Below are 25,773 nucleotides of genomic sequence, written 5' to 3' on the forward strand. Positions count from 1 at the left end.
AATATTAGTAGATCTCAAACTAAACCAAATTCACAACTTAGGTGAAGGAACCTTTCGAGCACACATCAAAATGGGCATATGGCAGTGTTATTAAACTCGGGCAATTTAATTGTAGCTATCGTCATCCGATGCGAACATATCAATTATTATGATAAGCATTGATTATTGATATGATAGTATAAAGATATTCTTTCTTTATACACGTGATCAGTAATCTAATGATTAATAACCATTAATTCAGTAGTTTATACTAGTAATGGAAGTGATTCCATTTACATGGATGGGTCAATATTTGTTTAATTGGTTGCGATTAATTTTTAAAAAATAATCACATTTTTCAACAAATTAACAAATACTCAGACTCCTATATAATTAATTATCTTTCTAAAACAAGTTCACAAACAGCTGCTCAAACTAAGAGGTTGTTTCTGCAGCCAGAAATTTGCCGCGTTCGTGATTGGGCTTAAGAATCCCATAGATAACTTCCATACCCAAGGTGCACCTGCCTCAATTTCGATTTCAGCTGTTATGGGTTAAGTATGGACAAACACATTAAATTTCCCAAAAGTATTTCTAAATATTATTAATATTTTTTTAAAAAAATCAAACAAAATTATATGATAAATAATATTAGTTCAATCTGAGTAACTAAATATATTTGTTTTCTGAAAAAATATTTTTCTCATCTGATTTTGACTTTTTTTTTTGCTTTCCATTAAAAAAGGTTTCCTATCTATTTATCCTTTTATTCTCTTCATCAATTGAAAAATAAAATTAGTTCATTAGAAGTATGTAATTTAAACAAATTTCCTTTATTTATTTTAAAAGAATTTATTATAGACGGTAGAACGACAGTGATTAAAAATCTTACAGAATTTATTTAAAAATATGTTTTTCCCTTTTCAAATTCCACTGCCTAAGAGCATATTCGGTTTTCAGTCAAATTTGATGTCCACAAATTTCAAAATCAAATCCAATAATCTACCACAAACTGAATACAAAAGAAAGGATAAAAATGTATTTACAAACTTCATTTTTGCCACAAGCATTTATTTGCAATGGATACTCAATCATGCACTAAATTAGCATATATGTACGTCCCACTTTAGTTCATTACACACTGACAAGTGACAACATACCCTCCATCAACAATCGATCCTAATGGGAAGATGATGAATTTGGATCGAAAATTGTGCCTTTGTTTTATGTTTGGGTTGGAGTTTCTCCTATTATAAGGTGTTTGTATGTTCGTCGGTGACTACAAAATTAACATTAGCGGCGGCGCTGAGGAGGTTGAACTATGGCCCATGAAGATAGCTACAGCCATCTGTTTCTTGCAAGACATGAATGACAAGTTGAAATTAGACCCAAGGATAAAACTACCAAATAATAATATTAATTAGATGTATGGCTAAAACATAACTAAGCATATAAAATAATAAGATTTGTTATGTAAGGTGACGTCAATTAAAGTTGCACGGATGCATCTTGGACTTCAAGGGTGCATGTTAAAAAGAGTCTAGGTGCAAGGAGGCTGAGCCTCACTGTTTACATTTACATAGTTGGTGGGAAGTATCAAGTAGACCCCAGAACTATATACAGAGCGTCTTATTAGGTCACATCTAAACATTACAGGAGAGAGATGATGAAAGTGAAATGCCAAAAAATAAAGCAAGAATGACTTTTCAATCCACCCATTACTTTCTACATCTCATGGGGATTGGGAAATTGGTGTATTCTTCTTTATGTTCCTAGTCTTTGGATAGAGCAGATCATAAGTGATTTAGTAGGGAATAAAACATTCAATTCTGTTTTTCCATTTCTCATTAGGTATTAGCTCATGAGTTAGAAGCAATGGTTGTCAGTTAATTCATATAAAAGAGATTAGTCTCTAATAATATATCACAAATTAAGATTTAAATTTCCTGAAAAAAATTATGTACACATTTAATGTCATACAATATCTCAAGTAGAAGTATCTTTAAATATGTGAAGAAAAATAACTAATTTTTTTACATATTGATTTTCTTTTATGGAATAAAAATATATTTAAGATTTCTTATTGGATACTTAATTAAGTTCCTTTTTATTAGATCGATCCATTTTAGAATATTTTATTCTAAAATGATATTTTTAACTGTGATTTCATACTTCTTTAAGTGAAAAATCAATTTTTTTTCCAATCACTTTGGTTAATAACTTTTGATTTATATATAGACTTCTTGATGATATTCTGTCCGTGGTAAGTTCGGTTTTTTTTTTTTTTAGGTTCCTTTTGAAATTTGGCTCTAACTTATCGGCCACGCACGGTGACTGAAAAGATTCTAATGTCAGGCGAGGCAGAGCACATCGTTTTCCTTTGTTTTCTTATCTTTTGATCTCTGTCTACTTCATGAACACTGTCCACACACTCAAACCCTATGCCCATAGATTTCTGTGTTTGAGGTCAGTTCTATTGGCCCATTGGATTGGATCCCATCAACTTTACCTACTTTTCAGCCGAGCCGCGCTAGATAGAGCCAAGTACGTAGCCATACCCAACATTTCTAAGTCCCTCATTGCTTGTACTCAACAACAACACAAGCAGTTATGAATTATTGCTGAAAATTTTGTCGCACTAAAACTAACTCAAGAATTGATCATGAATAGCATTTGCTACACAAACATTTGCTAAGACAAACAACGACAGCAACAACAATTGAATCTGTTTTAAAACCAAATAAGCTCAATGAATTTAAAAGATATATATAACGTAGAGTTAGGGTATGAAACTTAAATCACGTAATAATTATTTTTTCTAAACGTTAAATTAAATGCATACTAATTAATAATATTTTATCCACAAGTTGATTATGAACCATATTAAGAGCTGTTGTATTCAACACAAAAAAAATATATTAAGAGTTGTCGTATATTTGGAATTTAAAGATTAATTTCTACCAAAGTGAACTTTTTCAGTTGATTACTCGAAAGGACTCTATATATATGACAATGATGGACAAAACTCCGTATGAAATAGTGAAACTGATCGATATTATAAATGTGCCATACCAAAAGGTTAGGACCATCCACCCTTTAGCTAGGCCTAATACAACAAGATCAAGATAGTGTAGTTCGGGTATTAATTAGTAAGCCGTAAGCATTTATTCAAAACTAAGGCAACCAGAGAGATTTTTGACCAATGGATCTGCAATGAAGCTTTCTTTCACGCCACCCTTGAACAAATTAATAATTTGTGTCGTTCTCTTGGAACATATCCTGTGAAGATAATCCATTCCTGCGAGGCTTTCGAGACGAGGACACTGAAATGTACTTTACATTAGCAGTGTGACACAACTCAATAGATACAGTTTGGAAGCTTCATATTAGTTTGAAAGGCAACATTCAAGGCAAAATGTGGTATAGGCAGCTTTACAAAATTCAGTGATTAAGCTGATCAGGACAACTAAATAACCTTGTATTAATAAACGTGCCAAGTTATTATCCTTATCAAAATTTTACTTAAAATACAATCAAGTGTTATTATTAATTTTTAAATTAAAAAACTTAAATATGTATTACTAGAAATCAGTTAAAATCACAGGCAAGTGGTGATGTGGAGCTATCTATTAATCAGGAAACAGATGCATGGTCAATATCCACCATAAGATTATCATATCAAAATGGTTTAGTATTTTTTAATAAAACGGTTTAATATATATAATCAAGAAAGGTGATTTCTATAAAAGGTTTTGCTTTAGGCTCGTAGAGTTCTTAGAGGAGGCCCGTATTGTGCCATTCGAAGAGCCCATCAGGCCCACCCTCTTTATGAGTCCTGAAAAGCATATTACACGTAGTCCACAGGAATTTTGCCAGAAATGCTCAGGAGCAGAATTAAGTAGTAGTAGTACCGAAGAAATTCCCAATAAATTATACCATCGCCACCAAATCTGCTGTGCCTGTTTACAAGAGAAGAACAAATGTGATGCATCTTCAACCACCTCGTTGCAAAATATACACAAGTGGTCACCTTGTTGGATTTGGATTTACCTCCTGTGAAGTTTCACTTTACCAGGTAGCCTATCCAATATCACTCTCCAAATCAAGAAGGTCATCTTATGTGGAGTTTTGATTTGCCACAACCTCTTGAAAATACACTCCCCTGTTAATTTAAACCAGTAGGTTATAGCACAAGGAGTGTCCCCAATGTTGGATTCAATTGGAATCCATCACTCACCAACAGAGAGAAGAAGATTGAGAAGAATTGAGAGGAACTGAATCTTTATTGATGAATGAATTGATTACGGTTACAGCTCATTTTCTGAAGTATATATTCTATGACTCCAGGTGTAATTCTGTTACACCTATAACAAACTCAAAACAGAAAAAAATAGTATATAAACTGAAATGCACTATATCAATTAATATCTATCTGTGATGCTATCAGGTGCTACTAGCACCATGTGACTTTATTTGAATTACCCAAAATACAACACTTCCCCTTAATTCAAATCTTCAAAACAAATGACTCCAATCTCTTCCCTTAGCTTTATGAATCTGTCTGGTTTAACAGCCTTGGTTAGCAGGTCTGCTAACTGATCTTCAGTGGGACAGTAAATCAATTTCAGAACTCCATTATTCACTTGTTCTCTGATGAAATGAAACCTTGTTTCGATGTGCTTGCTACGCCCATGTGAGACTGGGTTTTTAGCAAGACTAATTGCTGATTTATTATCTATCAGTAATGACAGTGGCATCTGTACTTCACATTTCAACTCATCAAGCAGTGATTTCAACCAAATTGCTTGACAAGCAGCAAAGGAACCAGATATATACTCTGCCTCACAGCTTGAGAGAGCAGTAACTGGTTGTTTCTTTGAGCTCCAAGACACAGCAGCTCCACCAAATTTGAACAAGTAACCAGATGTGCTTCTCCTATCTGTCCTGTCCCCACACCAATCAGCATCTGAGTAACCAATCAATTTCATCTCAGCACCATCAACACTACTTGGAAACATCACACCATACTGCATAGTTCCCTTCACATACCTTAGAACCCTCTTGGCAGCCAAGAAATGAGATTTCTTTGGCCTATTCATGAATTTACTCAGCACGCCTACGGCATAACAGATATCTGGTCTGCTATTGCAGAGGTATCTCAGTGAGCCTACCAACTGTTTGTAACCAGTTGGATCAACACCTTCTTCCTCAGGCTTGTCTTCAAGCTTCTGGTTTGTTTCTGCCGGTGTGATTGCAACATTGCAATCCTCCATCCCAAATCTCTTCAGAGTTTCACCAGCATATTTCCTTTGATGCATGACAATCCCATATTCAGTCCACAAGAATTCTAACCCAAGGAAATATGACAATTTCCCTAAGTTAGTCATTTCAAATTCACTCATCATGAGTGAAGTGAAATTATCAATCTCTGTTGTATGATTACCAGTCACTAGTAAATCATCAACGTATAGGCACACCATTAACACCTTGTTATCCTCCTTCAACATGACATAAACTCCATGTTCTACCACACACCTTTTGAAGCCAAGTTGAGCAAGATATGCATCAATTCTCCTATTCCATGCTCTTGGTGCTTGTTTGAGCCCATAGAGCGCCTTGTTCAACTTGTATACCATTTCCTCCTTGCCTTCTAACTCAAAGCCAGGAGGTTGAGTCACAAACACAGTTTCTTCTAGTGCCCCATTCAAAAATGCAGATTTTACATCAAGATGTGTCAAACTCCACCCCTTATTGCTTGCTAGAGAGACAATCACTCTCACAGTTTCGTGCCTTGCAACTGGTGCAAAGATCTCTGTATAATCAACTCCTTGTTTCTGCAAGAAACCTCTAGCCACAAGCCTAGCCTTGTGCTTCACAATTCTGCCCTCAGGATCCAATTTCAACTTGAATACCCATTTTACACTTATTGGTTTCTTGTTCTTAGGCAATTGAACAAGATCCCAAGTATGGTTCCTTTCAATTGATCTCAACTCATCTTCCATTGCTGCTCTCCACTCACTAATCTTCAATGCTTCAGTGAAGTTGACTGGCTCTGCATCTGCTAAGAGAGCGAAGTGAATCAAGTCACCTTCGTCAGTCACAGCACTATCTGGCAGCACCTCACAATCTTGCAGTCTCCTTGGTAATTGTTTCTGCCTCTGTGGTCTCACTGCTGGAGTAGCGGGCACATCGTGTACTACGTCACCAGGCACATCATCATTAGGTGCTACGACACCATTCACACCATCATTATTCACTTCTGCAGCACTGTGATCATCACTCTCACTGTCACTGCATATATCGATTTCTGGTGCAGCCTTGAATTTCACTTCCCCTATCTCCCAGTCCCATGACTCATCTTCTTTGATCAAGAGATCTCTACTAATACACGTCTTCTTCAACTTGGGATTGTACAACTTGTAACCACCAGTTGAGTGGTATCCAATCAATACCATGACTTCACTCTTGTCTTGCAACTTAGTTCTCTTAACGTCTGGTATATGATTGTAACACAAAGATCCAAACACCCTTAGATGACTCACTGAGGGCTTCTTGCCACTCCATACCTCCATAGGTACCTTCAACTTCAAGCTCTTTGTAGGACACCTATTGAGAATGTAAGCTGATGTTGTTACAGCTTCACCCCAAAACTCATGAGGCATGTTCTTTTGTTTCAACATGCTCCTTGCCATATCAAGCAAGGTCCTATTCCTTCTTTCAGCAAGTCCATTGTGTTGTGGTGTGTATGAGGGAGTGACCTCATGGACAACACCTTGAGCTTCACAAAATTCCTCAAATGCTTTTGAGGTGTATTCACCTCCACCATCTGTTCTCAATATTTTTAATTTCTGGCCACTCTGTGTTTCTGCCACAGCTTTGAATTTCTTGAACACCTCTAATGCTTCACTCTTCTGCTTGATGACATACAGCCATATCATTCTAGTAAACTCATCAATGAAAGTAATAAAGTATTTATTACCTCCAAGTGTTGGCACTTCAATAGGACCACAAATGTCAGAACTCACTGCATGTAGTGGAGAGCTTGCTCTCATAGGTGACTGATCAGCAAATGGCAATTTGGTTTGCTTGCCTTTCAAGCACACATCACAGGTCTTGTCACACACACCAATCTTTGGCATACCTGTCACTAGCTCCTTCTCACTCAACTGAGTTAGACTCTTGAAATTCAAGTGTCCAAATCTCCTATGCCATAGCCAGCTCTGTGATTCAGTCACTGTACTCAATACTTTCACACCAGAATCTTTTACATTGCATTTAAAAGTCCTGTTCCTGCTCAGTTTTGACTTCAAAACCAGTTTATCAGAATTATCAAACAGCTGCAGCACTGCACCTCTCATAGTTACTGAGTAACCTTTCTCCAATAATTGGCCTACACTCATCAAATTACTCTTCATGCCAGGCACATACCACACATTTTCAATCAAGACAGTTCCACCATCCTTCAATTCTACCAGCACATCTCCCATTCCTTCAGCAACCAAGTACTCATCATCAGCACACCTGATTCTACTTTCTTTGCTGGAATCATAGTTAATCAACCACTGCCTATTCCCAGTTAGATGGTTAGAACAACCTGTGTCCAAATACCACCAATCTACTACTACGCCTGCATCATTGGTTGTCACCATTAACATAACAGGTTCTGTATCAGAACTATCTTGAGCAAGATTAGCTTGCTCTGTACCTTTCTCTGGTTTCTTCCACTTACCAGCACCAGACCAACATTCATCAGCAAAGTGACCAAATCTGTCACAATTATAACACTGTATTTTCCTTTTATCAAAGTTCTTTTTCTTATTAAACTTTGAGTTATAACCTCCTTTATTTGATGATTCTGCCTTATCAGCCAGTGATTTTCCTTTATCCTTATCACTACTATTGGGATTCTGTTTAGCCTTCTTATCTAACCACTGTTTCTTCTTAATTTCACGCCAATTTTCCTTAGATGCTGCTTGCAAAGCCTGATCTGTTTCTTTTCCATTTCCTCTTTCAATTACTCTTAATTCAAGTGCTTCTAAACTACCTTGCAATTCATCAATCTTCATTGTACTAGTGTCCTTAGACTGTTCTATAGCAACAACTATATGATCAAATTGAGCAGTTAAGGAACGCAGTACCTTTTCAACAATCATCTGCTCAGAAATTGTCTCACCACAGGTCTTCATTTCGTTCGTAACAGTAATTATGCGAGACACATAATCAACTACCTTCTCATTGTGCTTCATATTCAGGTTCTCATACTGCTTCCTCAGTGATTGAAGCTTGACTTTCTTCACAGTTGCATTACCACCATAGCAACGCACAAGCGTGTCCCAAGCAGCTTTCGCCGTCGTCGATTCCGCAATCTTCTCAAAGATCTTTGCATCAACACACTGGTGAATGTAGAACAAGGCTTTCTGATCCTTCTTCTTCTTTTCGCGATGCAAATTCCTCTGCGCTTCCGTCGTATTTTCCGCCAAATCCGGAACTCCGTCATTCACAAATTCGAGCACATCTTGTGCTCCGAACAACACACGCATCTGTATTGACCAACGACTCCAGTTCCTACCATCAAACACTGGTAAGTGAGTGTTAAATCCACCGTTTCCATTCATCTTCTCACTCTGTTCTTCACTCAAATGAACCTCACAATTCTCTCGTGTTTCCCTGACCCTAGAAAATCAATTGTGATTTTCTTCGATTTCAATCTTTAATTCAATGCGAATTTCCGATTTGAATCACACGCACCTCACGCAGCTCTCGTGTTTCCCAGAATCTCACTCGCTCTAGATACCAATTTGTTGGATTCAATTGGAATCCATCACTCACCAACAGAGAGAAGAAGATTGAGAAGAATTGAGAGGAACTGAATCTTTATTGATGAATGAATTGATTACGGTTACAGCTCATTTTCTGAAGTATATATTCTATGACTCCAGGTGTAATTCTGTTACACCTATAACAAACTCAAAACAGAAAAAAATAGTATATAAACTGAAATGCACTATATCAATTAATATCTATCTGTGATGCTATCAGGTGCTACTAGCACCATGTGACTTTATTTGAATTACCCAAAATACAACACCCAACACCAGTTTCAGAATAATAACATGTTTAACTCCCTCTAGTTATATGGTTCTCAAACCCTGCGCCATTGTCCCCTGCACTCCTACTATCGAGCCATGCATCTCCCCTACCCATATGAATTGAGGCAGTACGAGGGGCATAGATACCAATCATAGAACCAGATTGATGCCTTCTTCCACCTAGCTGAATCATAAAAAATTTACCTTTTTAGCTTTAATCCAAGTGTATTTTTTTAAAAGGTCATTTTTGGAAAACAAATTGAAAATGGAAGTGTCTAAAGGGAGGGTAGCTATAGCAACTGTCCTAAAAGAAAATATGACGGCCCCATTGTTTTCATTTTTTTTTCCAATTTTGAAACACTAATCCATAGCTGACCATAAGAAAAAATCGAATGGTTTTTTTTTCTTAAGAAAAAAAGGAAATTATTATTTTCTTTCAAATTTAAATCAATACTAAAAGATAATATACACTGCAGAATCATATTTGAGTCATACAATCATTGAGGAAACAAACTAATTTTAACAACTTTATTCCAGATTAAAAGATAAAATGTATTGCACAAAAATTACAGCAAAATATACATAAGACTTATTGAAATAATACAAATATTAAGGATGTGTTTGATATGTGCCATGATACATGACAAAGAACCATACATAACAAGTACTTGAATTACATTACAATTTTTTTTATGATGTAAATTATTTGGTGAACAATGAATAACACAAACAAAATAGTTATAAAATTTCTTAAAATATTGTTTTTAATATTAATTATCTTAATGATAATTTATATTATTATTATTTATTATTCAAAATACAGAAGTAAGCTAGCCGGTGAAGATCAGGAAGTATTATGTTTTGTTTACTGTTAATCTCCTCTTGTTTGTAAGCTTTGGTTTTTGAAGGCCGTAGCTCTGGATCATTTTCTTGGTTCGGTATTTTTTTGGCTTTCCGAGTTAATTGGTTAGTGTTACTTCTTGACAGCATTTTCTTTGTATTTGACTCTATTGTCTTGGTTATAGCTTGTAGCCTAGACAACTATTATGTTAATAATATCTTTTTCCCTTTCCAAAAAAATACAATTTAACTAGTAAATATGATAAAGTTAGTGTAATTAATAAATAATTTAAATTTAAAATATATGATATGATAAGTTATTTGTTGCAATTAGTAGTTAATGAGAATTCAAATGCAGTGATTTAAATTTAAATTTGTGTTTTTATATAGAAAACATGAGAGAAAATAAGATACGTGAGTGTATGTATGTTTTTTGTATTCGAAACAAAAAAAGTTGTTGTACAATTTTTTGACTAACAAAAAGCTAAGTTTTTTTAATATTTTTTTAGGATGGAGTAAAAGTTAATTAAAATATAAATTATAGGAACTAAAAAAATTATTCTTAAACTATAAATCTAAAAAAGAATTAAAATATAATTTATAAGACTAAAAAGATCCTTTTTCAACTACAAAAATTAAACATAAAATTAAATATAAATTATATGAATTAAAAAAGTCTTCAAATTACAAAGATTAAAAAATACGAATCATGAAACTATACCGATCAAAGAGTAATTTAATAAAAATTAAATATAACATTAATTTATTCATTTATTAATTTGGGGAGGACTGGACTTAAATTCAAGTCTTTTGTTTCATATATCTATTTTTTTATTTAAAATTGCTCTTCAATATGAAATACAAAATTTAAATAATAAAAAATATTAGATAAAAAACTAATCTGACACAAAATATTATAATAAGACGCAATTTAGATAGTGAAACCATAAAAAACCATAATAAGCATTTGTTTTTGCCTTTTAAAAAAACCATAAATATTTTTAGCGTAATCATATCATAAACATTTACTTATACAAGTTAAAAAATATAGTATTTTTAAAATAAGTTATTTAGTTATTTCATAAACAAAATTATCTGTACTTATTTTATATTTTTTAAAAAGTAGGTGTACTTGTATGTTCCACTTGAAGTAGATTGAATTAACTTTCAAATTTCAATATGAAATTTAATTTAGTCCACTTTTTTCTTAAAAAAATAATCTTTATTTAATAATTGTTATAATATACATTGAAATGAATGAATTTACAGGAACACCTAGTATTTTCAGCACACCTATTCTAAACATTCAGTTTTTTCTTTCTTTCTTTCTTTTTTATATTTTGCGGTAACCAGTGTTTCGATCGCCAAAATGGGCTTTTACGTTAATAATATGTCTTATTCTTCGTTGACCATTTCAAGAAACGACAATATCCGGACGTGCAGGTTCAATGCTTAGCAATCTAATAATCTATCATCGCATTTAGTATTTATATTTTAGATAATTAAATACTTTAAATAATATTATTAAGATACCAATTAATATACATAAATTAAAGTGTATTTATTTCATATAATATATTTTAAATTAAATTAACAATAAATATACCATTACCGGAGTTATTTTTTCAGACAAACCTTAATTTCTGCGTGGTCATCTTTTCTTTTCTCCCAGTTTTTTTGGTCGTACAAGACCCAGAAATAATATATTTATTTATCACACGTGCGTACACATTCTTCTTCATAGTCAAAGGACAAACATTGATTTAGCTGCCTTTGTCTTCGGGTCGTGAGTTTCTTTGAATAAACATAAAACATTCTTCACATAATACTGTCTACACACATTATTTGATTTTCAATGACTGAAATATTTAATTATAAATCAAATACATTAACTTTTTTGGTTACATTCTAATGCATTAACTGAAAGTTAATAGATAGTCAGTATGAAATCATATAATTTTTTTTTAGGAAATCCCTTTCTTAAGTAAGAAAAGTTTTTTTTTTTTTTACAAGCAAGAAAAGTTGTTAAAACAAAACAATAATTTGTATATAAAATGCAAAGGGAATTAAATTAATGTATAATTATATAATAAACTATGGATATCTTTGGATTGATTTACTGCATGTTTGGAACTGCATCCTCATGCCAAAAACGCGCACCCAACTCAACCTACATACTGTAGCTTCAGCTTGAACGTGAACAAACGTGAGTGAACGTGGATCATTGAAGCCGATCCAAATTCAAAATACGCTATTAGCTTTCTTCTTCTTTTTTTATAATGGTGACACTGACACTAAGATTTATGACTGCATGCATGTATTATCTAAATTAATCATCACTGGTCAATCCTAGTAGATTTATTTAGTTTATTTTTATGAAAGAAATAATTTGAATCAATTAAAATAAATTAGTTTAATTTCATAAATCAAACGTAGATTTTATTAATCCAATTAATACAACTTGTATTGCATCGTTTCAACAATTTTGATTTATATTTTGAATTAAAAAACAGAGATAAAATTCAAGGTAATTGGTTCAAGTAATAATTTTTTTTAAATAAGCTTAAAAAATTATTCCCTTTTTTTAAAACGAAAAGGATGACGTATTTTACATTATAATCCAAAAAAATGAATTCTAAGTAGATATTTAAATTGATTGATTCAAATAATCATTTCCTTTTTTATCAGTCAAATAATCATTTCGTTAAACCGAAAGTCATATTTGTTTCTTAATTATTTCTTAATAATACACAAGCTATCATAAATATATATTACAATCATATCCTTAATTTATAGCAATTTTGTTTCCTAATTTAATAATACACAAAAATCAGAAATATACATATACAATAATCATATTATTAATTCGCAACGGATTTATTTCCTAGTTTATATCCAACCACAACAAATGATTCAACTAACCATTCGTCAAAATTTAATTTACAAAATCAATATCTGAGTCAAAGATGATTAAATTTTACTAATTTAATTCAATTTGAACCAAAGCATACAAAACTAAGTCATACTAAATTAATATGTTCAAAATCAATTTACCCAAAATTAATATGTTCAAAATTGATCAATTGGGAACTGGTTAAAATCAGTAGATACCCAAAATGAAAATTCCGTTTAGTCTATTAATTCAATTTGAACCAAAACATACAAACTAAGTCAAACTAAATCAATATATTCCAAATTAATATGTTTAAAATTGATTTGTTGGAAATCGGTTAAGATCAGTAGATACCCAAAATGAAAATTCTATTTAGTGTATTAATTCAATTTGAACCAAAACATACAAACTAAGTCAATCATTCACCAATAAAAAAGTCAAACAAATTAATGTGTTCAAAAATCAATTAACCCAGTAGATACCCAAAATGAAAAAATATACGTAGTCTATTTAATTTCCCGTTTTAACCTCCGCTTTCAAAACTTGAGATTTTTTTCCTTTTGCAAAAACCACGTTATAGAAGTCTTGACATTTGTGAAAAGTAAGTTTTGTTTGTTATACAAACAGGCTAGTAAATGAAGCAATGATTTTGACTAGTATTATTCAGAATAATCCTATGATGATCACGGATGCAATTTCCTTGAATTGGTTTATCCATCATTTTTTAATTTAAGGATTTTGCATAAAAAAACATTAAAGGGAAGAAATTAACATCCAGAAATACAATAAGATTGGACGCAGTCATAGAAGTTGATTTGCTGCCATCATTCCTATTTCCTTGTATTACCAAGAAACTTCGAGGAAAGTCGTGTACTCGTGCATTTCCTATGCATTGCATGTGCAACTAATGAATCTATAAATTCATTGAGACAAGGCACAGAAATGAACAAAACAAGTACCATTAGAAATGAAGTTAGAAGCAGTAGGAGGAGGGTGCAAGTACCACCCAAATAACAAGCAACTACCCGGTGTTTGTCCCTCATGCTTAAGAGACAAACTCTTGAAGCTCTATGACAGCAGCAATCCAACTTATCCTCTCCCCTGTCCTCCTCGACCTTACGTGTCTCGTGGCCACCGCCGCCATAGTTCTCTCGTAATGGATTCTGCTTCTTCCACCATGGTTAGCTTCAATTATGGGTTGAAGAAGAGCAACTCCATTGCCTTTGCTTCGAGAAGCCAAGCCATAAATAGGGAAGTCAATGGAAACAACAAGGGTAGTAAGAAAAGGGGTATTTGGTCCAAGCTGCTCAAATTGACCAAAAAGAACACCAAGGAGGCCTTCATGCATTCCAGGTCCGTGAGTGAGGGAAATAATTGGCATTTTTAATTAGTTAATTTAGATCCAGTTTTTTAATTGATGTAACTACACATGATTGTTAATCAAAATTAAACTCACCTCCGAATGAAAGGATGCGTGATGGGATGAGCACGGACGGTCTTCTATTGTTGAGATGGTTATTGGCTTGTTCCAGGAATTTTAATGGTTTTCTATACATTTCGATGTTCATCACCCCCTCAACATAAATCAGATTAAAATATTTCATTCTTTTCTCTCATTGTTCCACAAGTGTTCTACTTGTCATTTTCAATATCTACTGTGATCAGGGTGTACATGCACGAGCAAAACATGATCACATATTTCATTAAGTTTTAAAGTTAGTAGGAGCAATTGCCCCCAAAACCCACAAAGTAGATCCGTCATTGTCTGTTATGTGTATAATGGAGCGGTATGCTAATTGCTAAGCAGGTAGTGAAATAAGATTATGAATCAAAACAGAACAAATATCTGAATGCTGTATAACGGTGCAATTTTAAGTATTCTTTCTATGGATCATCTACACTTGATGTGAGATTCATTTGTAACGAGTATGAGTTCCTGTATCAAAGACTCTCTATCTATCTATCTTTAAAATGCATTTGGTATAAACTACCAAAGGAAACAAGAAACTGTACATGATACTATGTTTTTGCATGATCAATTATAGAACACTTTGCAACTTTTCGACCAAATTATGGATATCATCTAGAAGGACCAGAAATATTGCCCCTCTTCAAATTATCCTTGTCATTGTCAATATTTTGGTCCAATGCAGGCCGTTTCAGTCTTTGAAATATATCATCAAGGGACTCAGATGAGGACACACGAGACATCTTAGCTTCCTGTGTTTGCCGTATGGGCAAAAATCCTTTTCCCCCTAAGTTAGCCCCAAAACTCCGAAAACCTGTTGTCATTGTTTGCCATGTCGAAGCCAAGCCTGAAGTTCCAGCAGCATTACTAGAATGAGCATTGCCGTGATCAAGCAAGGAAACCTTCGCAGATGTTAATTCACTCTGCTGTCTGACAGCAGCATACTTGCTGCTGATGGCTTCCCTGCTTGAGCTATATCTCCTTGTCTCTTCCTTCAAAGTTTTAGGCAGATTTCCATCTGTTTCTTTATTAACTAAAGCAGAATTTCCCTTCATTTCAACACCATTCTTCACCTGAACCATATCAGCTATAAAGTGAGTGAACTGTTTGAACTTTGACCACAACAAGAGTAGCAAATGTCATATCTTGCAGCCATAAAATTCATGATAATGTTGCATGAAAAATGAAAATAGTGAGAGAAGATTGCTTCCATTTTCTTTTCAGTGGGACGTTGACATACCATAATATTGTCACTAGATTCAACATCAATTCCATTAAAATTCCTCACTAGTGGAACAACTTGCTCGCCTACATTGCCTCCTTGCTCAAGCCAATATCTTTCTACAAATTTATATGAATTGATAATCAGCATAAGTAATTAACAAATCCTACATTTGAACAAAGTTCACTAATTTAGACATGACTTTTCATTTAATATTTTGAACTGAAGTTTTGACAATTACAGAATTTTTAGCTTGCATACCTTTCTGCAAGATAATTAACCCTGATGGATCAAAACCATCCATATCTTCAGTTTCAGTTTCGAAAACATATCTCTTCCAGCTCCCAAGAGAATCAAATACCCTATCAAAGAAATTGCTTGCAACCAAAAGGGTGTATATAACCATAATAAGTGGATAGATTCTGTTAAACTTATCTCCAAAGAAAGGGACAGCATTATCAATGTTCCCCATTCGCTGCAATCAGTCATGTAAGGCACCAAATTAGAAAAAGAACTAATAGGAAGGAATGAAAGCAAAAAATGTTGATTCACAGCTGTCAATGATTTATTAGTTTGGCTGGGAATAACGTGAACATTTATGTATAGGTATGAAAAAACATGAAAAGCATCAGGCACTTGGAAAAATAAGTACATATATCTGGTACAATAAAAAAAGAAGAGAGCAATACATTAAACCATGAAAAAAGACTACCTGTTCAAATATAGTTGTTTTATCAGAACCAAGGCGAATAAGATTGAGGAAGTTGTATGAGATGGGGGGAGCATATCGAGCAATCATACTGGGAATGAGATAGAAATTAAATTATATTTGCACACTAACACCAGCAATTCAAGAAATAGAAATAAATAGCAGTAGTGAATAAAATCTTACGAGCATATCATAAGCAAGCTAACTGAGCTGGTCTGTCGGGGTGTCAATGAGTAAAACACCAATGTTCCAATTTTGAACAAGGAGTAATACGTGCAGATGCACATATACATGAGAGGAACAAAAGCAAGTACCTAAGCAAGAAATTGAAGAAATGGGATTCAAAAGGCAGCATGTCTTCATTTTAAATATGAAATAAAGCATTTCATAAAAGAAAAGACACATACTGTCAGATTACATGACTTATTTGTTTGCACTAATTTCATGTATAACCCAACTCCAAAGTTGAATTCAGTTTTCAAACCTTTTGTTAACTGATATAATGTCGGTAACAATTTCACAAATATAGAATTACAGCCTTAAACCAAAAAAAGCAAGATAATTTTCAAGAAAAAGATAGGCAGAGAGCTGAGTATTAAAAAAAAGTGCAATTGACCAATATCCACACCAAAAAAGCTCATGTTACTGAATCACAGAAGTTCATGAGACCTGATATACTTCAATTTTCTTTAAATTGTTACAAGAGTTTCAATATTCTAAAACTAAATCTTCATCCAAACTTTCTTTTAACAAGGTAAAAGAATTCAAATATATATATACAAACATTAAATCTCTTAGAAACGTGATCTACCTGCACAAGCACCTCCTGTGTTCCAACAGATTTTATAAGAATCGAGAAAAGTGATAGATCAACACTAGGTAGAAGAGTTGCCTCAGCTAAAAGAATTGTAACAGACATGACACCAAGTATAACAGCCAAGCCTTTCTGAACTTGCTTTCTTAAAATGCATTGCCAGAAAAATTCTGCAAAGAAACACCATATATTCAGAAGCCTATGCCAAATGCATCTAACTATTATATTCCATATCCATAAAAGGAGTACATGATGTCATGATTAAATTATGCAAAACATTAAATCCGGCAGGAAACCTAACCAAGAAAGGAAAAACATATTGCAAGACAGAGTTGGTTGTCAATGTCTTAGAAGGGGCTATCTATGAACCAGAGAAAGGCTAAGTGAAGCATTGTAGGGTGCACCCATCGCAGCATCAACTCTTGGGGGGTTATGATCCCAAATTGACTAGAGATAAGGCCTAAATAGTGCTTATAAAACCTGGGCAATCCTTACCTTACAAGCTAGTTTTTGTGGGGTTGAGTTATGCCCTAAGCTCAAATTCTAATTTGATATCAGAGTTTATCCTAGATTCATTATTGGGCAACCTACATTTCCATGCTCCAGGCCCATATCCCTAGGTGTGAGGGGGTATGTTGGAAAGTCAACTTAATTGTGGCCTATTAGAGTTAGTTGCTAATGTCTTGGAAAGGGATACCTATGAAGGGGTTGACCCAAAAGGTTAAGTGAAGCGTAATAGTGTACAATCGTCAGGATATCGGCTGTTAGGGGGTTCGAAGCTCACATCAACTAGAGATAAGGCCTAAGTAGTACTTATAAAGCTTGGGCACTCCTCACCTTATAAGCTGGTATTGTGGGGTTAAGTTAGACCCTAAGTCCAAATTCTAAGATAGAAAGCAGTATGGCCAGTTAAAACTGGTGATTACAATTCTAGTTGCATGGGGAAAAGGATTTACTAAAGTTAAGAACAAATAGGTTAATAGTCCTTAATTACCTAAAGTGTCACATAAAGACCCAAACTTGCCAGTCCGAGCAGGTCTAAAGCTTGAAATATATTTCCTGTAATGAAAAAATAAAAAATGAGTATGGCGAGCAGGAAAAACCTTTAATTTTAATATATTTACTATAGAAAGATATTGAAAGGGTGGGGAAAAACAACATGAAAGAAAACATAATTAAAAGCAAACCATCCAGTTGAGTTGCGGCGTTCATAATTCTTTATCTTGTCTTCCAATTGAAGGGCTTCTAACACGTAAGTCATATACACACTACAAGAATGTGAAAGAAGTAAGAGATAAAAACAAAGAATCAAGCTGTTATATATACCTAGTCAATAGACTGCTGTGATACTGTGAAAGTGTCAGACAATGCCAATGAACAAAAGAATTAATAATCAATCCATCATACATAGCTATTATGGATTATATGAGTTAGAATATAGGCTAGTTGTGTCTTTGAAAGAGTAGTCTTGACAGGTTTAGAAAGGGCAATTTTTAGTGTGTATTCTGAAAAGCCTAAGTAGGAGTAGGTTCCCTAGTCTGAACATGTCTTTTCTTCTTTCTTATTGTACTCTTTCTGTTTTATATAAATATATACAACGTATGGCTGAGTGAAGTAACTCACTCAGATATTGTTTGCATACTCTCAGACCTTAACAATGTAGTTCATAAACTTTTAACAATATGCATAAAAATATTTCTGCAAGTGAAAGTCTTTTCTACAACCTGAAAGTAGAGATATGTTTTCCTCATTAGATACCACCAGAAAGCCAAGTTTTACAAGGTCTTTCCCATTCTTACAAGCTAGGAACCAAAGATAAAGCTGTTCTTCATTCAAGTAAAACCAATTAACCAGAGCCATTATAAGAAGGTTCAAAAGTGGATATGGTTATTGCTAATAAACTAACATGTGTGGTCCATGTAAGAAAGGGAATTTTTATATTAATTGAACATGACTAAACAGTGGGTAAGTCATTAACAAGAAAAAATAAATGAATATTACTCTATTAAATGTTTATTCTCCTTGGAAGAATATGACAATTGAATTTACCATTCATGACAGCTATAAAGGATTCAAGAACAATTTTTCAAATAAGCCCACTTAAAAGACTGAGCTGATCATTTGATTACCTTTTATACCTGTAGTACTCCTCAGTAGCTCCTCGAAGATGACGTCTTAGTGTTGCCATTGACTTCTCGTCAGTATCATAATCAATGTCGCTTTCTCCTAGTCGGCCACCTTGTGGTTTGAAGGATGGATCTTCCCTAAACTGGAAAATTGAAGGTTATATCCAAACAAAGGTCCAGGTTGTGTACTCAGAATATTAATCAAGAAATCTAAGCTCAATACCATTTGAGTTAGCATATCATCAATTACATCCATGTAACATCTCAGAGGATCACGCCTGGACATCTGGTTAGATGTGTCTTGAGCAACCTACAGAAATAAACCCCGTGTTTAAAATCAGGGTTACTCTAAAGTTCAACTAAAATGGGTAGAGAAATATCTATTTTTCAACTTCCCCCTGTCCGCATTACTGATTGTAGTGTATTAATATTGTGCACTTGAGGGCCATTATGTCGTTTGCAGTATACTGTACTAATGGCCCAGTTTCCTGTATATGAATACATCTCATACACCTATGATGGGTACAGACTTATTTTTACATAGTATTATGAACTCTCTAGTTTGTCCCTCTCTTTCATTTTCTCCCAATTCTTTTCCTGTTTCTAAAAAAAGGAACATACACCAGCAGCAGCATCAAGACCTAGGTACAAACCAAGTTAAGCTGGCAGCTGCTGTAGCTGCCACATTCTGGTTGATTCAAATGACTGGCATGCATTTTCTGGTGATGGACTGATCCCTTGTCAGGAGAGGGCTAATGGGACCTTTTGACAGTCAGCTAGGTACAGGTTTTTCTTATTTACACACACTAACAAAGAAAAAACATAGTGCACATGGCATGACATAAATAAACCAATCATGTTCAATATTATATAGTTGTCATGGATTGAGAGACAATTTGCATTTAAGAAACAGCTTTTACTAGAACAAAACAGCCAAAACACTGCTGAATAGTAACACCGAGCAAAGACATCTAAAATGGAGTCGCCCTAAAATAGGAATGTCCTTCACCAATGCTTTCCTTAAAAATTTACCACAATTAGCAACAATCAACTTATCATATTCTTGGTAAAAGATATTATTGGTATGGCATTTATTGAGGAAAGGATGACTGGAAATCAGTTAAGGCGGTTTGTGCACATACAAAAAAGGCAATTGGAAGTAGTAAGGAGAGTAGATTGCATATTTTAGTCTTATGAAAAAGGTGGGAGAGACCAAGGATATTGGAGGAAGTTGTTAAGAGGGATTTCGTAGTGAATAACATCTCTAAATATTTGATTTCTAACTGAGCTGAATGATGTCATGTGATCCATTTAGCCGACCTCACCTAGTGGAATAAGGCTTCTGTTGTTGCTGGGTAAGAGAAAATACCTTACCAAGAGAAAGGCATCATATGCCAAACTCAATTCAGTTTCCATGATTCCAAATTACTTATATAATGCCACTTTGCTTTGCTTATTAATTTAAAAACTACTATATTTCCATTGTATCCAGAACTTCAAAGTAAATCAACTAGATATGGGGAAGACGGTTTTTTTTGGGGGAGGGGTCAATTATTAGATCATAAGAATAAGACACAAATCACAAACAAGAATAATCAGTTCTTATTTTGCTTGCAAGAGATCAACAAAATTTTCAAGCTAGCATGTGTGCAGATTGAGAAAATAGATGAGATAAAAATTTAAAGCAAACGAAATTCTCCTGCCTCATATGAACCACTTACCACAATAGCATTTGAAAGTTCTTGGTGAGCATCATCAAGCCTAACAGCCATTTTAGCAATTTTGTGGGAAAGAACTTTCTGGCGGGTTGTCCAGTCAGCATTTCTCCAAATGCTTTTGGGAATTTCGCTTAAACCAAAGCCAAGAAGAAATGCACCAGTAACAAGTCCAAAAGTATTTGAGCAGGCCATGGCTAATCCCAAAAGACTTCCACTCCTGTTTATAGAAGAGACAACCAACTAGAAATTATTTAAAAAACAAAGTGGGACTTCACTTGAAACCAAGAAACATACACATACGTGGGTAGACATGAAAAAAGGTTAATGGAAAGTTAATTTGCCAATCATGACTGTCATGTGAAAAACTATAAAGTAATTGGACAAAAGGTAGGCAATCATGGGTCCATGACTTGAAAATCATACAAACTTCAGTGTTTTGAAAAGCTGTGGCTTATATGTAATTTAAATCCATGATTTTCCAAAATGTCTCATAACTTTTTAAAATATGTTGAAAGTTGAAAGAATGGGCCTGGTTGCCATGGCTTTTACGCAACAGAGGAAATGTGATAACCTCTGGGAGTAAATGCAAAAATGTCAACAAAAAAAAAAAAACTACATGCATTGAATAAAAATTTGACTTGTTACTGCATGGCTTTAACAGATAAAGTTCATGTCTCTTAAATGGTTAGCACGAATCATCAGTATTCACAATTACAAAAGCATAAGAAAGAGTATTATGGAAAGCTTCTGGAATACATCAGCCATGACAAAATATGAAGCCAAATATTGCCTTCAAAAGCAGGGCCACATTATGGTATGGTAAATATTCAAGTTAGTTGTTATGTTTATGTCTATGGATGTGAGGAAACAATAGAACTCTTAAGTGGAATAGGAATATTCGGAGGGAAAAAAGAAGAAAAACTAATCAGAAAACTCTAGGAAGCAATATCTTAGAGCTAATTTCATGCAATAATTCTTTTTTGATATATTTCAAAATAACTAAGATTAAGAGGGTGAGAACCAACCAGCGCTTATGCATCATAATGAGAAGAATGAATCCAAAAAGGCCAATGGATCCCACAATTAGATAAAAGATCAAGTTAACATGTAAACTAGTCTTCAATCTTTCTGAAACAGTGAAGTCCCCAGCATCTTCAAAACCCTGAATAAGGGGCACAACAGCCCTGCTCAGGATAACATAACATAAATACATGAGCAAATTTGCTTTTCTGTTTTGTAAGTTTCATTCAAATACTTCCTTACAATGCTTACCATGTAAGCAAAAACGTACTCCAATATGACCAGCTCCAAAAGAAGGAAATGCCTCCGTTATCATGGTTGGAAGATATTGTCTGTAGGTGTTAAAGAAAGAAACACCATTATACAAATGAAATAACAGCAGCAGATAAAAAAAAATAAAAAAAAATGAAATAACAGCACATGTAATTCTTCAATGATCCACAATTCTATTCAGCATTTAACAAATTAAATGTCCTAAAAACTATTTAATACCCGAGTTCAGGAGTCATTTTGGGCCTGGCCAGATGCTTGACCCGCCACTCTATCACTATATAAGGCATCACACGCCTTCAGGTGTTTTTATCATGCGTCGTTTTACACACCTCCTACAATTACTGACTTGTGCATCGGAGTGTTTGTGCAGGTTTGCAAATTCCACTGCTCGCTGGAGATCGCTCAACCAATCGAGATACGAAACTACCCCGTTAAAAGTAATATATGATAAATAAATCCTCAAGTTTCCCACATTGTTTGGAAGCAATCATGTTGGAGGCACAGTTGGCCAATAAATGCGATGTGAGCACCTTTCCCAAACACTCCGATGTTACGGGGACCAGCCCGTTTTGCTAGACCCAACCCCGTTGTAGCATACAGTATAGTAATTCACTAGATGTAACAGAGCATCAAACTCAAATTCCAAATCCTCATAACTAATTAAAGAATTACCAAAATGTTAAATTAAAAAAAATACTGGATTACTGGAAATTGTTAACGAAATGGAATGATTAGCAAGTAAAGTACCGTCCAAATGTCGGCGGGGACGAGGATGATGATGGAGAGGGAAGAGAGCCAGGTGTATCCAACGGTGAGAAGCACGTAGCGAGGGACGTGTGGGGCAGCGTAGTATCTGAGCGTGAATAGTACCATACCCACTGTGAGGGGCAAAGAGATCAGGTAAAACACCCACATCTCTCTCGATGGATCCTCCCAGTGCCGATCACTCACTTTTCTGCTAAAGTCTCCTATACGGTATACCCTTTTGCAACTCATTCAACACAATATATTCCCGTCTATTTTGTTCTTTTAATAATATTTAACTCCAATTTATCACTTCTTTTTGCATAATTGTTTTTTCATTTAAGTAATTAAAATTTTATGATAGATTTGAAATGGAAAATATTTAAAAAGTATGCATGCTAACATGATGGATCAAGGTTGGATTTCACTCTCCTCATATCCTAATTTCGTTGAAAACAAAAATATTATAGATTAAGGTTTATAAAATATAAACTCAATTTCATTTTTTTTGGATTTTGTAAGATTATAGAAAACTCTCAAAAAATTCATTTCATTTACTTATATATTTTTAAATAAATTATATATTAAGTTATGAATTGCGTTGTAATAAAAATAATACATAAAATAATAATAATAAATAACAAATATTTTAAAAATTAATTAATAATTGAATCAAATTTTTCGTTAAATATATAATTTTTTATAATTATTCAAGTATTAAGATTAATTATACTTTTAATCAATATAAAAAATAAAAGTATTTAAAATAATATCCTAACTCTAATATAATATACATATAGCGAAACCAGGAGTTACATCTTCAAACTCGCCCCCGTTTTCATAAGTCAAGAAAAACTTGAATTTAATTCTTTTTAAAGCAAAATTCCTCTATCAAAACATAGCTTAATTAATTAAACAGGATAAGTGAGTTATTAAAAAAATTCTGAATAAATCAGCTCAAGATCAAATACGAATTGTGGATTCAGATTTAATTACGTGTCTATGTAAAAGGTACACAGGTAAAAAAATTAAATAAATTTAAATGACTTAATAAGATACGAGTTTTGAGTGTAAGTGTTTTAAAACAATTTAATGAGTTGAAGATTTTGACTATAAAAGTTGAGAAATCTAGGTAAAGAAATTAATAAAATGATTTGACCGTAAAAATTAAATTATTTGGGAGTCAATTTCAGATGAAAATTGATTAAGAAACCAAAATTACACATTAAACATATAATGCAGCAATTTAAAATATAATTTCATCATTGTAATTTTTTAGTTTAGTTCTTTTAATAAATGTATTTATAAACAACAAAACAATAACGACAGTAAAAATTAATTTAAAATTTAATTAATAATTTTATAATTGATTATATATAAGCATGTAAGTTATAACAATTTTAACTATTTTAATATTTAATTAGTTTTTTTTTAACTATTAAAGTGCATCAATGTCTACAATTATATATTTCTTAAAGCGCATTATCATCCACATGCCTGTTAAATTAAAGGCTAATAACTTGTACATGTCATTTACGATCTTATAAATTAATTTTTCCAGAACTTTTCATTGTTTTTTAAATTTATTTTAGACACCAACTTGCTATTAGGCCTCTATTTGAAGTTTCATTCACAAACTCAGATGACAAAATCTCAGAGCCACCAAAGACAAGGTCAGGCCTAATGATCCACAGAAAGGGTTTCTTGCTATTGGCCAAACCCCAAGCAAACTCCAAGAATTGCTCTGGAGACATAACTTTCATGCTACCAAAATTCACATAAACAACAGACCTTGGTTCCTTGGATTCAAGCCATTCAAGACGCTTGGTATCTTTTTTCCAATGATTGGAACCTGAAATATTAGATGCCAATTTGTCCTGCAGACTTGATTTAAGAATAAAAGTAAAGGGCCAATGGGGTAAATAGAAGGGATCATAGAAGAGAGAGCATTTATCATGTCACTCTCGAGTTCATTAAAAGTATTTAAAACAATAGCCGAGGCTCTGCGAAGTATATATATATATATCTTTAATGAAATATTTTAACATAAAATCCTTGGGGTCTGTTGTCCTTGTGAAAGTAGGCAGGTCCTTCAGCCGAAAGTTTTGCATACCCGGAATGCAGTCAACTACATTGGGTTCTGAAAAATATTTTTGGAATAGTTATATTTTGTTCCAGAAGTAATTTCTTAAAGGATTAAACAACGCAAACACCTCAAATCATAGTGCTCATGTTATCGAGAATTTGATTGAAAAGTTTGAGAATGAATCGGATTTCAGTGGCATGAGAGAAGGAGAATGAAGAAAATAAGTAAAAAGGGTTTAAAGAACAATGAAGATGGAGTGAAGAAAATAGGATTTATTCAATTTTCATCTAAAACGGTATTTCAGATAATAAAAAAACAAGGATAATATGTTTGTAATTAGAAGGTATGAATAGCAATTGAGTTATGCAGATCAGTCTGCGAGCCTTAATCCCAAACCACTTACCCAACTATAAACTGGGATCCCAAATATGCACCAATTCATATAGTTGTACTTCATACCATACACACTTGACATTCAATCCAAAATTACAGTTCTCATTGGGCCCTCTACTCAAAGCTTGACAATAATGAACACACAAATTTAAGGTAGTGAATTTATTTTCTATCAAATAGAAACAATATGCAGAAAAATTATTTCTATCTTGGTCTTCTTATATGATTCCCATGTATTAACAGTGACAAATCCAGAGATGTATAAGGGGGCAATTTTTTTAATAGAATTATTTAAATATTTAATTATTTAATAAATTAGAAGTTTTACAAAAATATTAATTAATTTTATATGTAAAACTAGACATGGAATTCAATACTAGAAGGTACGAAAGTAAACAT

General features: G+C 33.5%; 2 protein-coding genes across 5 annotated transcripts; one reads left to right on the top strand and one right to left on the bottom strand.

Annotated features, from left to right (window-relative positions):
• The first annotated feature begins 13,454 nt into the window (after nt 1–13,454).
• Nucleotides 13,455–14,422, top strand: LOC100806374 (uncharacterized). The gene has a single exon (XM_003531287.5). It carries the CDS (start codon nt 13,769–13,771, stop codon nt 14,186–14,188), a length of 420 nt encoding a protein of 139 aa, XP_003531335.1. The 5' UTR covers nt 13,455–13,768; the 3' UTR covers nt 14,189–14,422.
• Nucleotides 14,423–14,659: 237 nt separating this feature from the next.
• Nucleotides 14,660–23,162, bottom strand: LOC100806908 (LMBR1 domain-containing protein 2 homolog A). Of its 4 annotated transcripts, XM_006585194.3 has the most exons (15): nt 22,899–23,036; nt 22,371–22,763; nt 22,131–22,210; nt 21,884–22,020; nt 20,862–21,075; nt 19,364–19,450; nt 19,144–19,283; nt 18,202–18,282; nt 18,009–18,073; nt 17,012–17,184; nt 16,384–16,514; nt 16,204–16,291; nt 15,753–15,966; nt 15,510–15,610; nt 14,660–15,342 (listed from the first exon to the last, which is right to left on the bottom strand). In XM_006585194.3, exons 3-15 carry the CDS (start codon nt 22,131–22,133, stop codon nt 14,881–14,883), a joined length of 1,896 nt encoding a protein of 631 aa, XP_006585257.1. In that variant the 5' UTR covers nt 22,134–22,210; nt 22,371–22,763; nt 22,899–23,036; the 3' UTR covers nt 14,660–14,880. The 4 variants fall into 4 exon arrangements, with proteins under 4 accessions (XP_006585257.1, XP_006585256.2, XP_003531336.2 ...); XM_006585193.3 differs by lacking the exon at nt 22,371–22,763 and having other exon boundaries at nt 19,153–19,283; nt 21,884–22,042; nt 22,899–23,162; XM_003531288.4 differs by lacking the exon at nt 22,371–22,763 and having other exon boundaries at nt 21,884–22,042; nt 22,899–23,162.
• Nucleotides 23,163–25,773: the final 2,611 nt, after the last annotated feature.

The sequence above is a fragment of the Glycine max genome, chromosome 8, assembly GCF_000004515.6.
Source record: "Glycine max cultivar Williams 82 chromosome 8, Glycine_max_v4.0, whole genome shotgun sequence".
Taxonomy (NCBI): domain Eukaryota; kingdom Viridiplantae; phylum Streptophyta; class Magnoliopsida; order Fabales; family Fabaceae; genus Glycine; species Glycine max.